This window comes from Vidua macroura, chromosome 5 (assembly GCF_024509145.1).
Source record: "Vidua macroura isolate BioBank_ID:100142 chromosome 5, ASM2450914v1, whole genome shotgun sequence".
NCBI classification, from domain to species: Eukaryota; Metazoa; Chordata; class Aves; order Passeriformes; family Viduidae; genus Vidua; species Vidua macroura.
The window spans coordinates 21,153,596-21,171,397 of record NC_071575.1 but is presented as its reverse complement, the minus strand read 5'-3'; the positions used below and the strand labels follow the sequence as shown (position 1 = coordinate 21,171,397).

General features: G+C 47.0%; 1 protein-coding gene and 1 long non-coding RNA gene across 9 annotated transcripts in view; one reads left to right on the top strand and one right to left on the bottom strand.

Moving 5' to 3' along the window:
* Window positions 1–13,148, bottom strand: part of RBFOX2 (RNA binding fox-1 homolog 2) — a 171,059-nt gene extending 157,911 nt beyond the window's left edge. For all 8 annotated transcript variants that reach the window (XR_008437083.1, XM_053977393.1, XM_053977395.1 and 5 more), the window contains exon 1: window positions 12,954–13,148. Coding sequence is in view for 7 of the 8 variants with exons in the window: in XM_053977393.1 (XP_053833368.1) it covers window positions 12,954–13,148 (195 nt within the window). In the remaining variant the exon portion in view is untranslated. The remainder of the gene's footprint in view (window positions 1–12,953) is intronic.
* LOC128807210 (uncharacterized) lies at window positions 2,669–3,155 on the top strand. Its single transcript, XR_008437084.1, has 2 exons — window positions 2,669–2,876; window positions 3,084–3,155. It is a non-coding gene; the product is annotated as an uncharacterized LOC128807210 (long non-coding RNA).
* Window positions 13,149–17,802: the final 4,654 nt, after the last annotated feature.

Below are 17,802 nucleotides of genomic sequence, written 5' to 3'. Positions count from 1 at the left end.
GCCAATCCCAGAACCAAGCAGAGAGATCTACAGACCTCAGAATCTTTAACTGCAAACTTCCATCATTTCAGGCATCAAGAAACTGGTGATGCAGTATAAGAAACTGCTTAGGAGAATGTACTTTGTATTTACCTGAGGATTAGGTAAACTACACAAGACAAAGCACTTGATATTACTGTGCCAGCAGGTCCGGTCAGTTCGTCCACTGTAGTGCACCTTTTCCAGACTATATGCATCATCTCTTTATCAAGCACCAAATCCAAGAGAACCAACTTCACAGAATACCTTACAATAGACATGAGAACCCAAGCACTGAGATTTTCTGTTTATTTTTAAACACAAACCTCATAAAAGAGCTTGCTAACACCTTGTCAGCAACAGTGACTAGCTGACACCAGGCATCTTGGAACGTTTCAGTGCACAGGAGAGTCAAACACATCCATCTCCTGCTACACTTCCCAAGGATGGTCAGGGACAGGCACTACTTCAGGCAGACTGTCATCACATTCAAGTCACAGCCAGGGGGTTCCTCATTCTGAGGTAACAGGACCATTCTCTCCAACTTTCTTGCAGATTCCACATACCTACTGAAACCCAACAGAAACAAGAACACAGGATGATTCAGATCTACTGAATCACTATCCACTCCCCATCTACATATTAAAACATGCAGACTGGCTAGTCTTTCTCTGATGCCTCAGAGTTTTGGATGCCAGAAAGGATAGAAAGGAGAACCAGGTCACCAAAGGTCAAAAATAGTGGCTGCTACAGAAAGGATGGAACAAATGCTGGAACAACGGAGCTGCCAAACTCTGCCCCACGAAGCTACCAAGCCTATGAGTTACTCCTGTGGTAAACGTCTGCAGTAATCATGAGGCCCAAAAGTGAAATAAATACCATGCTGGGGGGGAAAAAGGCAAAAACTATATTCCTGTTTTCACTAGAAAGGTCATGCCTATTTAAGGAAACCTTCCCAAGGAACATGGACATGCTCCATCACATTCATCAACTAAGAGAACAGAGTTAAGTGTAATCACTCATCAAAGAATTCCTAGTCCTTAAAGGGGTAGTGGTTGAAGTAAACCCAACTCATGCTACTCCTGGCATGCAAAGCAGTCACAAATACCTGATACTGCCCAAGATGAAAACATCAACCCACTGACCAGCAGAGTTCTTACTTAACCCTTTAAGCAATAAATAACAGGAAGAAAATACACACAGAAGAAGTCTCATAGCACCTCCATCTACTCAAGTCAACACCTTCCCCACAGGAAACAACCATCTCCAGGAGAACTTATACATTGGTCTGGCTGAAAGAGAGAGATACAATCAGATATGTTATCAGACCTATAGACAGAGAGGTTTCAAAACAGAACACAAAGCATGAAGAATTCTTAGTGGTGCAAATCAGTGATTTATCAACAGATAAAACTTATTTTTCTGAAACTGTAGCATTTGGTGCTGACTATATGATATTCCTGTTGAAAGCCAGAAGAGATCAGGCAAGATGATAAAATGCAGCAAGACTTTCCTGGAAGGATCTAATTAGGGGACAGAGACAATCACAAAAACCAGACCTAACTATGAACATAATTTCAATTTCCTGGCAAAGCCACACAAAGACATATATATAGGTACATCGACAAGTATCAGGTGGTCAGATAACATATACTCAAATATCAGTCTTAGCCTCATTCACCACATCCACATCCATCACAACAGCACTGACAGGTCACAAGTGGGCACTGAGAGAAGGGATGGACAGACAGATTGTATGCTGGTTTTGGCTTTCATAGAGTTAATTTTCTTCACAGTAGCTGTTAAGGGGCTGTGTTTTGGTTTTGTGCTGGAAACAGTGTTGATAATTCAGGGATGTTTTAGTTACTGCTGAGCAGTGCTTACACAGAGTCAAGGCCTTTTCTGCTTTACCCCACCAGTGAGGAGAAGGCTGGGGGTGCACAAGAAGTTGGGAGGGGACACAGCCAGGACAGCTGACCCCAACTGACCCAAGGGATATTCCATACCACAGGGCATCATGCTCAGCATATAAAGTTGAGGGAAGAAAGAGAAAGGGGGAACGACTTCACTCACTTCAGAGTGAAGTCTGTCTTCCCAAATCACCATTACACTTGATGAAGGCCCACTTTCCCTGGGGTGACTGAATGCCTGCCTGCCTGTGGGAAGTGGTGACTGAATTTCTTGCTTTCCTTCGCTTGCATGTGTGGCTTTTGCTTTACCTGTTAAACTGCCCTTATCTCAACTCACAAGTTTTTTTGCTTTTAGTCTTCTGATTCTTTCCCCCATGCCAGCAGAAAGGAGTGAGCAGCTGTGTGGGGCTTAGTTGCCAGCTAAGATTAAATCACAACAGATGGGAACACTACAAAGTGAAGTTCCACTGTAACCCTCTCTATCTGACAATCAAAACAGTTGGTCTATTTCCTTTTACATTCTCCTCCTCTTCTCTGAAGTGTTCTCTGGCCCATGGTTGATATCTAACCATCACATAGACAGCACTGTTCCCAAATGCCACTATCACCTCCTGCTAAGTCCATCTCACCATCGACAACGATGGCCTTGTCTCCTCTGTCTGTGACTGTGACATCTCAGCTCTCACAACATAAGGCACTTGGCACACAGACCACCACTCTTAGGGACATCCAACCAGCCCAGGAAGTCAGACTTTGCCAAGCAGTGTTTAGGTATAAAGGTCAGATTGGGAAAAACCTGCTAGATCCAGCTGGTGACACTAGCAGATGCCAGGGCTCTACTGGATTCATCTGAGCTTTGGAGAGAAAACCAGCTTCATCTTCTCTCCTCACTTCAAGGCAATGGGAATTCCCATAACACATCCAGAGGCACAAAAAAGGCATTGCCAGGTTGGTCTTTATATCCTTTTTCCAAAAAGCAGTGGGATGGGGTGTTTATTCTTCACCTACAGCTTTATAGTACTTCCAATGTTGTAGTCTGACAATCCTAGCAATAAGATCAGGCATCCAGCCCAAAACTAGGTTTGTTGTCTGGGGCTCTCTGAAGGTGACAAAACCCCAGCCCTATAACACAATTCTGGCCTCCCCTTTACTCAGCTAAGGAGAACTGAACACTCATGGAGAACTGAACACCCATGCAGAAGCAATAAAAAGAAGGCAGTGATGGGATGCATGAAGGATTCATTATTCAGCAAACAAAAAGGAGATACCAAGTCCGTGATCAACCAGGTACTTTTCACCCAAGACACCTGTATCCCAAGTGGCAGGATTCCTTTGCAGCCCTAATGTGTCATGAAGTCTCCTCAGCAAACATGCTTCTGTCCTCCTCACTGACCCCACAAGCAACCACGCTGAGACTTGTGCTCCAAGGAAAGGGAGAGCTGCCAGACCCCACTGGGAGCCAGCACAGGGACAGGTCAGGAGCCAGTTCCTGCCTTTGCTGTCCACACAGCAGCTCTCTGCTTCTTAACAGACCAAAACATGATTTTTAACTCAAAAGGCAGTGTAGCTACATTCTCTCCTAAAATAGCAACTACAAAAGTCAAGGGCTGCAGATTAAAAAATAGCAACTATCCATGCAACTTCCAGTGTTTCATCGTGTGCAGGGATGTTACAATAAATCACGATTATGTGGTACTTTTTCCTAATTCCTGCTTCATTCAAGCCTAAGAAGTGCCGTGCTCTGAGTAGTATAAACAGCTGCAGAAACCAAAAGTTAGGTGGTTTCGTAGTTTAAGACAAGCAGCATCCACTCTACTTAAAAAGTTAGTTAGATTTCAAGCCTTATTTTCCAAGTAAAATTTCACTATGATGCTGACTAATCTCCTTAATTCAAACTATTCTGCTGGGTTTTAAGATAAAGACAACATCACTGTACATTTGCCCAACATGACACCCTTAAGGATCAGTCTGTGGAAGCAAGAGGCATCATATATATAGTGGAAGCTGTAGAGAGCTGTTGATCAAGGATTAAAACATCATCAAAACCCAGTAAAAAAGCCCCAGCTACAATCAAAAATACAAATAAAAATAAATTAGATTGTAAATGTCAATCCTTTTTTTTTTTTGTTGCAAAACTGGTCTTACTACCAGGTACTTCAATCCCCCACTTCCACAGTAAGACACAGTATACCTTTTCTACTTCTCAGGAAACTAAAAAATAAAATCATTAGTACCTGTGAAGCATCCACACTACAGTGGTGAATACTGTAGAAGAGACCATTAAAAATTAATAGGTCTGTATTCAGTACAAGGTTTAGGTTATCTGCAGTATATTCAGTTTGAGGTCATACATGAGATGAAAGAGAAGAAATTAAATATTGGATAGTCCAAAACCTGACCTTACACCCATTTTAACTGGTTACATTAAGTTTAATAGTGCCTCAGTGATCACCATCCATTTGCTGCACTTGTGGAGATGAAGTCATCTCTAAAAACATAAAAGGTATGACCACATAATTATGACCTCACATGATGCCTTCCTGTCACACTCTCCTGCTGGGCAGTTACTGGCTATGAGTTCCAGCCCCTTCAATGCAGATGTACCAGGAATTAAAGTCTCCCCAGTTGCAGCCTGCTGTGCACAGGTTCTCACCCTGGCACATTCTGTCTCCTCAATCCTCTGCATGGAGGAGACAGCACCTGCAGTTCCAGACCACCCAGGACAAACAACTCCAGCACGACTGCAGAGCTGCACACCTCCTCCTAGAACTAGAGCACAGAGAGCATTCTGCATTTCCACACACTTCAACTTCAGCTTTGGACAAAACAAATAACAGGATGGGCAGGTGCTTCAGAAGCCAGTTGGATTCTCCTGCAGGCTGTCCAAGATCTGCTGCTGCAAATCAGCAGCAGTGTTGCATACACTTTATTGCCTCAGTTCCCCCCATGATTCAGATCATTCCTGAGGCCACTGTAACACAAACACCTGTTTCCCACTCTCATACATGCCACCAGTCCCAGGACATTTGCCCATACCATGCTGCCAGCCCCCACTTCCTTTGGTATGCCCCACAGTTCCACCTGCTGCAGCAACATCACAGCTTAGGCTTCCTTCCCTGAATGAACCTTTTGGATCTCCCCATGCTGGGTGGCTGGTCCTACTCAAGGAAGCAGAAGCAGCACCACTCAGAGAGGGGTCTTAAATGCCAGGAAAAAACCCAGGTCACTCCAAAGCTGAGCTTCAAGAACTAGTACCTATAGACAAGGAGAAGCACCTACAAGATCTACTCCATCCTGGTCCAGCTTTGCTCCAAAGCTAAACAGGGCTTTTAACGTGAAACAAGGGTAAGAAAGAGCCCTCTGATGGACCTGCTTTCCAGGACAGCAGAGTACAAAGGGTAATGAAGAAGCCATTGCTTACACTTCCCCTCATTTCTTATTCCCACAAAAGGGAAGCAAAGACACAGAACAAAATAAAATCAAAGAGCCAGACAGAGATGGCTCAGGAGCTGCTCGGAGAGACATGCTTGGCAACTCCACCTGCAGATCCGGGGACCCAGGAAGAAGGTGCCCAGCCCTGCAGCTGGGCAGAGCCTGGCCTGGCCTTCCCCCCACCTCACTGCCTGAGGTCAGTGAGCAGGCTGGAGGAAAGGCGACCTTCCCACCCCTATCCGGGCAGGAGAACAGCAACCACAAGCAGCAATTTATAGCACTAGAATCCCAGCTAGAGCCTCCCTTCAGCCCACACAGCACTAAATCAAGGCTTTTTAGTGATGCCTTGGTGGGATTTTCTTCCTGGGCATCACCCTCAACAGTGACAACCACTTCAAATGTCTGCAAGAATCTCCTACAGAAATAGCAGTGGGAAAGCTGTGCAGAAAGCCTCAGTTTAAAGTGCACAGTGCTCCAGTCCCTTGAAGAAACCTGAGCCGGATCCAGATCCCAAGGCCTCAAAGGCCTCTGGGAGCATATTTTGATATTTGTGACACACAGAAAAGCCACATAAGGTTGATTCTTTAGCCTCTCTATTAAAAGAAATTTAGCTATGCACAGTCAGAGGGAAAAGTGCTGACCCCTTAACTTGGTGCAGCTTCTTCCTGATCTCTATGCTACTACCTGCATTATTGCTGAGGCAGTTATGAGCACATAAAACCCAATAAAGTAATGCAAGAAAAGCAACAAGTGCTTCTATTCCATGCTCTTTGAAGCAAGCATCCACATCTTTCTGCACCATAAACTCTCCTAGACAAAGGCAAACATAAGCAACAGCCCCAGTAATACATAGCCACTTCCAAAACATGCCAGCCTGAATCCCACTGTCCTATCCAAGTAGAAGATCTCATTGCCTCTTTTCTAATCAGTGTGAACCACAAGTACCCTCTGCCCACACTCCAAAGGTTAGGAGCTGGCACAATGGCATAGCTGACTGAACACCAATGTCACACCAAGTGAGCTGACAGAAACTGCCAAAGTTTCCTGCTCTGCCCAAGCTGATGCTGGATCCAGCTCTAGTTCAGCTGATGCTGCTCATTAAACAAGGAGGCTTTTGTATACAACCTTCCTTTCTTTGTGGCCACTTAAATACCTCCTATCACTGCTAAGGAGTTGGAGTCCCATGTCCCTTGGTCCAACAAGAGAGCTGACAGGGGTGGTTTAGATAGATGCTGTATGTATGTGTGACAAGCCAAATGAGTGAGAGACTGCAAAGGTTCACAAACACCCTGGAAATCTTCCAGAACCCAGAACACAGGTTAGAAATCTAGAAAACTATGTGGCCTTTCTCAGCAAAGCTTTCCTGCAGGAGAGGTAGCCAGACACAGCTCAGCAGGACAGCTTGGCAGAGCCCTGACAGGGAACACTGCAGGGACAGGAGGGTGGCATGGTCCAGGACTGGTGAGGACTCTTTTACCCAGTCCATCTTTTACCAATGCCATCGCTGGACTTGGCTGCTACAAATATCTCTAACTCAACCTGGAAAAAATGAGATGCACGCAAGAAAGCGAAGCAGAGGGAGGGGGAAGCATGCTGGGGGAAATGTATACACATCTTTCAAACTGAATTTATAAAAGCTTGCTAGCAAAATTAAATTTACTGGAGAGCAAAGGGAGTTAAGGCCCAAAATGCAGTCAAGCAGCTCTAATCCCTAAACACTGGGATTATCTCATGACAGCTACACTTGGGTGTCCACTCAATACCACTGTAAGATGTAGATCAACAGAATGCTTCAATGAACTGGAACTCGTTACCTCTAATTGCTTCTCTCACTTCTCTTCTGGATGTTCCTCTGATCCCTCAGCCACTGCATTTCAACAGCAAACACACAGACAGAAGGTCAAGTAATATCAAAGACGGGCAAATTAAATAAGAGATTTCCAGACAACAAAAACATCTGCCCTCCTCTTTCACTTCATACAAAAACTAAGGTTTACTGAGTGCCACAAGGCAAGTCAGCAGCATAGAGTGACAGATTTTAAAACATCTTCAACTAATGTGATTCCTAACATTTTCCAGAGGGGCAGAGGTTTCTGTGAAGCCAACCAAACACTGCTAACAACAGGCTTTATTTTTCTAAGCTAACAGGGCTATGTCCTTCAACAGCAGTTTCCAGGGGGCCACAGACCACACACAGAATCCTGTTCAGATCCATCTCAACTTCAGGTTGGCTTCCCTACCTCTAGGGCAAACAAAGCAGTTGATTAATTTTATTTTATTTTACTGCTGCCTCCTTTGCATCTCATGTGTTCTGGTACTCCTGCTGCCACCAGCCTCACTGCAGCAATGGCTGAAAGGGCAGTCATAGTAAAGCATGAAGCCAGCACAGGAACACAGCTGCTAAATGTTCAGTGACCAGCACATCTCTGAGACAACCTTGAACACAAAAGGGCAAGCCCCCAGTGCAGAAGGGCAAGGCAGGGGCCCTGCTTGCTGCATCACTGGGAGGAACAGCCGACAGAGGGTATTCCACAGGATGTGCCTGGGAGCTCCAAACTCAGCTAGGTGGGCAACCTTTCCAACGTACAAGGGAGAGACCAGGCCTCCTGCAAAATACCAGAGCACTCGTGTTTCTAAATGGGAATTTGAAAGGAAAAATAAAAAGCTTATGCCTACAGCTGGTACACATATGCAGAAGGAAACCATCTCCAGTAGAGGCAGATCTCTGTTTGGCTTCCAACCTCACGAATGTGGCCATCACCTTTAAACACAAACCTCTGGAGTCTACAGAGAAATACTGAGAGAGCCAGGAGAAGTACTAAAGCATGCAGAATACTTCACTTGGGCTTTCCATTTTCCTAAATATGGCAAGAAAAGAGCCAAAATTAAAGCACTCTTAACAACTCTAAAATCCCAACTTTCAGTCTGTTTGCCAAAGGTTTTCTTTGAACTGGAGATTTTCTAAGTGTTCCCAGACTGTGTCAAGTCTAACTCATAACATTCAAATATTTAAAAAAACAAAGGGCAAAAGCAAACAGAGAAACAACAACAAACTTAGAGGTGATTCATTACATCTTATCACATCAGCAATACTCTGTCGAAACAGCATCCCAGGAAACCCCATCCTGGATCCAAGACAGGGGTCAAAAGATTGGAACTTCATTTCTGGTACTATAATATCTTGTACCCCCTGCATTGCTCTGCATCTCTTTACAAAGACAGCCATGAAAAATAAGAGGGAGGAAAAAGCTAACCTGATTACACAGCTTTTCCACAATTTACTGGAACTAGATGTTCTCTTGTGTAAGACTTAAAAATACAGACTTCCAAAAGGCCCCTTACAGCACAAAAGCTGTTATTCAGTGCCCCCATCTCGATTACAATCCCAGCCAGCCCTCTTACTTGTAAACTCAAACCTATCTAGAAATTATCAGCAGACTGATTTCTTGCCATCCTCTGGAGCATCACGAACAGGCCACAGCTTGAACAAGGACAACGGTTGGCATGAAGCACCAGCCACGTCCCCACTCTCCCCTTTCTGTGGCACCCTGCAGTTCAAGGTTTCCAGTCACTGTGCTGGGAAGAAGTCAGGCTGGTAGAGGCTGTCACAGACCATCTTCTGGCTCACGGTAGGATGAGAAACCGCAGACTTTCTTGTGGAGCAAAGACTTGTCGTCGATTACATCATCTTTTAGTCACAGGGGACTGATCTCAACACCACTAGTCATCTTTATGAACCCTGTGCTGACATGGCTGAATGACAACACAAAGTCACCACTCATTGCTGCCACTAAAGGTTTATGTGGACTGGGCAAGGCACAGACCACAGCTGCACGAACTGTCTGTCCTGACCAGTTGGCCAAGCTCACGGTTGCAAGAAGAGTCATTCTCCCAAATACTCAGGGATACTGAGCACACAACTCATTCATGAAAGAGGAACAAGGATTACTTCTGTTCACACCTTGCATCTAATTCCACCCATGTATTGCCACCAAGTACGATTTTAATTTCCTAACCAACCTAGACCCCATAAAAAAGTTAAATCAAAATTCAGCTTGGGGACTAAAAGAGGAGTTGATTAACTCATTCAACCCATGCAAAGCAAGGGGAAGATATTTTACTAACTTTTTCAGCAGTGTAAACTGTCTGGTACACCTCTAGCACCTGGAAGGGGAAGACAAAAAGAGCACCCTGGAATTACACCCTTGTCTGCAGTTTCAAAGAGAAAGGGACACTTCCCAGCTAGCCACAACACTTCTCATCTTTCATCACACACGGAACAGAGGAGAGAGACTGTTGCAAGGGTACTTTCTCTTCCATCTGTGCAGCAGTCAGTATTTTCTGACAAGCAAATACAGCTGCATTAACAACTGCATTTCAGTGCAGATTCAGAAGTGACTTAGGCGAATATAACTTTCTTTCTTTGTCTTCTCCCCTGTGTTAGGCATTATTTTTACCCAGATCAGCAAGCTGATCCAAATGATTCAATCATCCAAGCCAGCAAACAGAGCATGAGGTAGTTCCTTGCTAGTATTTATACAGTTCTATCAGCAGTACCTTTGGGGCCCTTTACTTCCAAAGCTTACAAACCTATCCAAATACTTCCAGGTGACATTCCTGGCCAGTAGCATTTGACTTTTGCCATTTATGGAACAGAGAGCTAAAACCCAGCAGTTCCTGGTAGATCTTTTCCTCCCACGCCACGATTAACTGAAATATGTCCCAGAAGCAGATAGCAGCCATGATCCGATTTGTCCCAATCCCAACTCAAGCAGCTTTACACCACCCTCCTAACAAGATCAGCACTGGCCAAACACCATTTATCCAGCCTGATCAAAGATGGATTAGATAATGAAACCCTAACTGCATAAGCTGTCTGAGCATGTTGGCCTGAGACAGCAGAAAACAAGAAGCCCAGTAAATCTAAGGGCTACTTGAAGCTTTTAGGCACCCCCAGCCCCAAGGTCTTAATAACTAGCTACTGGCTTATCTTCCTATAGCCTAGTTTTGATATTTCATGCTAATAGACCCCCAAAAAATCTATTCGTTTTACAGCTACATTAGTCATTTCTACAGCTAAATTATTTATTTCAGCATTACACACTGTGTTTATATCCTGAGCCATTGGTAGGTAGAGGTTATTCAAAGAAGAAATGGTGGTGGGCACAGCATTCCGTGATTCCTTGCTATCAGCCCAAACACGAGGTCACCAAGTTTACACAGCAACAACCCCTGGCTCTGGAACAGGAAGTAGAAAATTGACAGGATCTCCAGGAAAAACAAGGTACAACGGTTGCTGGTCTTATTTCCAGCTTTCAGAAAGCCTCTAGTATATAGGAGAGGGAGGAAAAAAAAAACATCAAAGAATAGGCTCTTTATTCCTCTTGTAAGCATTACATACAGTTAAACATAGAGGATTTACTAAAAAGAAGCTGTTATTCTAAAGTAAGGTACTTCAAAAGAAGGCACTATCTGAACAGAAATCCTTATGAAGGACAATCTTGTGTTTTGTCTTTTAAGGAAAAAGATACCGAATTTCCCAAACATTAAAGAACATATTTTTCCTACCTCTGATGTTATTGGTAAGTTTGGCTTCTAATTTGGTACTTCTTGCTAGCAAACGTGAGAAGATTCTCCAATTATATAAACTACACTTTTTAAAACTAAAAAAAGCCAAAGGAAACTTCTGGACATAGAATTATAGAATAGTTTGGTTAGAAAGGACTTTAAAGATCACCTAGTTCCAAATGATGGTATGTATTTGTACATATATACATGCACGCATATATATATTTATTTTAATCTTTTATAATAGAAGGATTGAAAAATTTTTCCATATACATACATATGGAAAGATTAAAATTAAGAATGCCAAATAAGTGCAATACAGGTATCCTAATCTGAAGAACAGCTACACTGACTACAGACACACTTAAAAATTGGGCTCCACTAGTTGCACCTCACCTAATTTCTCCACTGTTTCCCACTATTTGGTACAGAAATAAACCCCAGCTTTCTGCTAATTAATTCCACAATCAATCCCTACTATCATGACCACCAGCATTACACACACTGCTTCATAAACACATTGTTGTAGCCCCATGGCTGAACACTGTAATCTTACTACCTTGCATTATTCATGGAACAGACAAGACACTTTTCAATGTAAATATAGGGGGGAGTCTTTTATCTGTAGAGAAATTGTACTAATTTGCAATTAAAAACAAACAAAAAACCCAGACTTTTGCTAAACCAGCCCAAGTCCCTTCCTGGGCACTTTTCAGTTGATTTACCCAGGTTTATATCAAAAACAGACAGCTAAACCACTATATGCAGGGAAAACTGGTGCACCTTCTGTAACTACACAGGATCTCTGCCTCAGTTCAACTCTGAAGAGCTGGAAGAATTTCATGTCACCATGCTTGTGCACTCATTCATAACTCCTAGCAAGACACACTGTATAAATACTCCGATGCTGAGCATCTTTCTCCTTGCAATTGTACACACTGCCCGAGTCATACCTGACACCTGCATGGGAGAACACACTACTTCAAGGGATAAAAGAGCACTGCACGATTTTCTCTGGCCCTTGGGAGAGCACAAGCAGCAGCACTTGGGTACGAAGCTCCAGCAAGCGCTCAGGCCACAGCATCACACTTGGGAAAACACGATGATGTGGGGTGGAGAGACCACCGTGAAAGGCTGAACATCAGACAGAACCACAAACAAAACCTTCCTGCCGCAAGCTGTTTAAAAAATAAATAAATCTTGAGTGTGAAAACTGCGGACAGCCTGGGAAATAAAAAGGGAAGACTGTTGGCCAGCATTTGGCATTTTGATGAGAAGCACCTTGGAAAGAATAGGATGCTCCCTTTGGAAAGCCAGGAGCGCTTACCAACCCCAGAAAAGGTGAGAAGAGAAACAAGCTCAGATGAATAAATCACGCTGCTTCCAAAGAGCTCTGATATTCTCATCACGAGAGACAGAAGCAGCAAAGGCTAGTGCAACTGCCATAATAAAACAACTCTCCACAACATCCAGACAAAGGGAGGCAGAAATACCTTGGCAGCATCACCCCACAAACACAAAGGCCAACGCACCTGAAACAAGCGATGTTTTGGGGACGATCAAACCGCGCTGGCAGGAGACGACAGAAACGTGGGATTCTGAACCGACACAGAAGACGCTCCACTACCCCGCTTGCCCCCTTCCCAAGCAGCACCCGGGATTTCTCCTGGTGCTGTACAAGTCCCAAGCGCCGCGGGTAAACCTCGCCGGCCCCGGAGCGCTGCCGGTGCTCCGCACCCGGCCCCGACATCGCGGCCTCCCCGGGCTGGCCGGGCTGCCCGGCGGTGCCCGCTCCCCCAGGGCCTCGCGTCGCCGCCCCACGTGCTGGGCTGCGCCCCCGGGAGCCGCCGGGCTCGGCCCGGAGAGCCCGGGGGGGAGCCCCGCTTGCCCGGCTGCCCGCGGGGAAAGGGCCGCACACCCGAGCGCAACGCGCCGAGTCCCGCAAACCGAAATCAAACGCGGCCCGGCCCAGCCGAGCCCCGGGGAGGGAGGGAGAACCGTGGACGGTCCGGCCCTGCCCGCTACCTGCATGCCGCCGCCGTCGGCCTCCGCCTCCGTCCGCAGCCGCTTGCTGTGGCCGCCCTCTGCGCCGTCCCCGCCGGGCATGGGCTGCTCCAGCTCCGGCTCCCGCTTCACGCCGCGGGCGGACCCCGCGCCGCCGCCGGCCAGGAGCTGCGGCTGTGGCTGCTGCTGCTGCGGGGGCTGGCCGCCCTCCGCCATCCGCGCCGCCGGAGCCCCGGCCGCCCCCCGCCCCGATCGCCCCGCTCTGTCACCGCGGCGCCCGGCGCTGCCGGAGGAGCGGGAGCAGCCGGAGAAGGAGGAGGGCGGCGAGCCCCGCGCCGCGACCGGAGCAGCAGCGGGCGCGCCGGGCTCCGACCCACCGGAGCGCCTCGGTCACGGGCTCGGCGGCGGCTGGGGAGGGGCCGGAGCCCCTCGGCAATCTCCGGAAACGCCGCCGGAGCAGCGCGACCCCCGCTCGGAAACCTTCGGCGGCGGCGCCGGGCGGGGCGGGGCGGGGCGGGCCGCGGGCGGAGGGCGGGACGGGGCGGGACCGGCGCGGGGCTCCGGGCGCCGCGGAGCCGCACGGGGCGGCGGGAAATGGCCGCTCGGTCCGGCCGCCTCGGCCTCGCCGCACCGCGCTCGGCAGCGGGGCTGCGGCCAGCCCGCCGCGGGTCGGGCCGCGGCCGCCCGCTGGGGGCCCGCGGTGGGTGCGGAACCCCCGGCCGGGCTGCGGCGGTCACGTTGACCGTAGGAGTGCGGGGCACCCAGCCCTCGGGCATAGCCGGGTCCCTCGTCGCGGGCTGGTTTGATCCCGGCCCCGCTGGCGCAGAGTTGCCTTTCGGCGTGAGGTTTCCGCAGCGCTTCCATAAGGAACTGAGGCGAATCTGGGGTGATGGGTACCGGCTTGACCCCCCGCTTCAGCAGCAGGGGATGTGGTGCCCAGCTCCATAGCCCCCTATCCCTGCTCAGCGCAACCTCGCACCACTCGGTGCATTGTGTTCTTTCCGGCCTTTTCCAGGGCTCACCTTCACCTCGCAGTCCCAGAACACATCTGATTTCTTGAGAAATCACTGCACTGGTTTCCTGTCCCTAATGGCCTCCGTGGGTTTCTCCTGCACTTATATACATATAAATATAGCTCCTCATTTTTTTCTACTGCATATGACTTGCAACCAGATGGAGACACCAGTCTGCAAGAACCCAAAGTCTGTTCATCAGCCCTTTTGTGTGTCTCCACGTTTGTGATCTTGAGGAACAAATTTGGGATCCTCAACCAAAACATAAAGTTGATTTTATTATTCAGCTGCTATCTGGTAGCACTAAGGACAATATCTGCTCTAGAATGAGGAAGGCATAGGCAGCCTGTGTTGTCCTGAACATAGTCTGGAAGCCGTGGCAACTTGATGGAGAACTAATACACAGATTATAATACAAATCTGTGGTTGGCTTGATTATGGGATGGGAATGACACTCCTGCCTGCCAACAATTTGGAGAAAAAGGAAGAAACTAAAAATGGAAAAGCTCAATGCTATTTTCATTTAAAAATGAAAAAACTCAAAGCTATTTTAAGTGTTATGTTTTCTGCTGAGGTGATAGGAGGTATTTAAGTGGCCACAAAGAAAGGAAGGTTGTATACAAAAGCCTTCTTGTTTAATGAGCAGCATCAGCTGAACTAGAGCTGGATCCAGCATCAGCTTGGGCAGAGCAGGAAACTTTGGCAGTTTCTGTCAGCTCACTTGGTGTGACATTGGTGTTCAGTCAGCTATGCCATTGTGCCAGCTCCTAAGATTGATTGGTGTGAGGAAGCCTTTCTTGACTTCTCGAATATCACCATGTGTAATAAAGCCTGGGGACCAGTTAGATTATCTTAGTGTTCCCTATTCCCTGTACGTGCTACATCTGTTGATCTTCATGAAATTATAGAGCCTTTCATTTTGAGTGACAGTTACCATACATGACTCCATTCTTCCCTTACACCACATTTTTCCTCATCCAAAAATAGTTCTCAAGGCCACGTTTCTCAAAGCTATTTTAAGTGTTATGTTTTCTGCTGAGGTGCCAGCTTGTCTCCTCCAGTGATGGGGGAAATCTCTTTTTTTCAAAATGATTGCAAATCCCCATGGAGTGGCAGGCACCCAGAAGACAATTACATGCCGCTTTTGTCTGCTCACCCACCAAGGGTAAACACATGTCTCATTCATCTTGACTGGGTTTGATAAAATGAGCCAGACTGTCAAACAACACTGAAGGAATGTGTTCAGTCCATTCTTGGCTTGGAAAGAAGCTGAAATTCTTATGACTGGGATGCTGCTCATACAGAGAAAAGCAGCGTTTCTGTACTTCTCTTTCCCCCTAATTTTGAAAAGGGATTCTACGTGAATGGCCCAGGTTAAGGTATTGCCTGTGAGGAGCTGCAGAAGACTTCAACCTTCAGACAAGTTAGGAATAAACAGTTTGGAGAGAAATCTTGGGAGCACTCCTCTCACTGTGGTAAAAGTGTCTATCTGACACTTCCCTTGGGGATATCAAAGAAAGGAGTTGCCTTATGATGCCCAGCTTCCACTTTTCTCCTTCTCCTAATCCCATTTTCACCACCTCCTGCCATGCAGGTGCCAAAGCTGCTGCCAGTTCTCCCTTGCGTCCTGTGTGCACATGGTCTGTGCTGCAGAGCAGCTCCTGGCAGAGCTGGCAGTGCCACAGGTACATCCCTTGGTGAGGCATTTTCAACTGGCTATGGTATGCAGCCTGCCAGGGGAGGAGCTGGGACCACCACAGAGCACAGAGCACCCTGAGTTATGGTGCAGGTGAAAAGAGCTGAGGGGGGTCCTGTGCCCTCCTACCAAAGTGACCTGCAGCTGCCACTGCCATGCTCTGTGCCATTGTGAGCTTTCTGACACTACTGCTGTGTTACTACATACTACCATTTATCCAGAACTTCCATTTCCTCTTAAAGTAAGATTAATTAATTTATCTTCATGGTGTGTTTGTGGGATAGGTATTATCTCCATTTAACAGATGGGATATGAGGCATTCCCGAAGTCACAAAAAAGCTTTTCAGCTGAGACACAATCTTAATCCCTTGATTTCCTTTCACACAACCCAGCTGCCTTTTAGGTATTTGTATGTGACATCTGAGACATACTAAACAGACAGCTGACTCCTCTGTTAACCCTTCCACTGCTGCACAGCACTCTTGCCAAAGACTCCTATGTGCTGTGATTTCATGGGCAAGTTTGCAGAGCACTCACCAGTGCTTTGTCTTTGACAGATCAAAGAGAGGCAATCCTAAGATATGTTATCCTTGCAGAGAGCTCCCAGAAGCTGGCATGAAGAGTATATCTTTCCTGAACAGATTCATACAATTTTACAATAAAATTGTGGTGGTTTCCTCCCCCCCAGAAGGACACCTTCTGAAAAGATTCCTTGGAGAAACACGTGTTGGTGCTCCCACTGGGCTGGAAATCAGGTGGCATGAGGATGCCAGGTGTGAAATGGAAGTACAAAGGGCTGGGTCCCAGAAGGTGCTTGAATGGAGAAGAGACAGTGACTCATGAAGGTTCTAAGGCACAGACATGAAGAGAAGCACAAACTCAGTTATTAGCCTTTGGCTCAAAGGCATAGAAATCATTCAGAGACACTTCAAAGCAAATGTCTTCTCTCCACCACCACAACTGAGAACTGTTTCTTGCTGCTTCCATCATCTACACACCATGTCTCACCCCGCTGACCAGCTCTCTCTTGCCCTTTCAACCTCCAGCAGCTTTGTTCCTTTCCTTCATGGAGGATTTTGTCTCTCTGCTAAGTGGGTCAAGTGGGGTCTAGCGCCTTGCCCAACCCTGCTCATTCTTGCTCTTTCTGTCCAGGCAGACAAACCTCTGAAGCCAAATGCTCTTCCTCCTCACAGCAGTACTCCCACAGGTGATGAAGTGCCGCCAAGGTAAAGTTTCAGCCTGGACTTTGGTCCTGGTTTCGCAGGAAGTGGCAATGGAGCTTTCAGTAGTAACTATTGTGGGTAAATGTTTCTTCTTCCTTATCTCAGGCCAGCAATTTGCTACAAAATTTTACCAGCAGAAGCTGCCTTTTCTTGTAACCAATTAGCGCACAGCTGAAAATACATAACCTAAGTCAGCAAAATCCAAAGACCCTGTCACCTGGTCCAAACCGTGTGCCAGGAGGATGCCAATGCCCAAGCAGCGGCACAATGCCAACATCAATATGTCACTGTGACGCAAAGGTGCTGGCAACTGTCAGTCACTGGGCCAGCACCCACAATGCACCGGCTCTTTTCCCAGTGCCACCTCTTGCAATGAGGATACCTGGCTTCAGCAAACGCCTCCAAGCACCTCAGCACTCCAGCAAGGCAGCAGTGTCAGCAGCCGGGAATCCACCAGAGAGCTCAGAGCAAAACTTCCTGACTAATTTTCCTGTTTCCTGCAAACATCACTGCAGCACATTTGTGGTTGCTGTTTGCTTCATCTGTGGTTCTGTGGGGCATCATGCTGCACATCAGGTGTGGCATTTCAGGTGTCCCAACGCTGCTAAAGCAGGGTGGCACCTGCAGCACAGATGCAGTTACCTGCATGGATGCAATTAGTATAAAAATGCCATCTGCCTGTGCTGCTTATGCCTGGGGGGATGGGAAATAAAGTAGATCCTTCAGCACTTCTAACATGAAACGGCATCCCTCTATATCCTAAAAGTGTGTAATAGCAGAAAGGCATGTGAAGAGCACATCTGAGACATGAAAGATCTCCTGTTTTCCTGTTGAGATGGCAGGGCTGACTGAATAAATGAGACCAAGATAATGACCAAGATAAACAGTGTGAGCCACAGAGGTACCACAGGATACCTCCCTTCATGGGGACACAGACC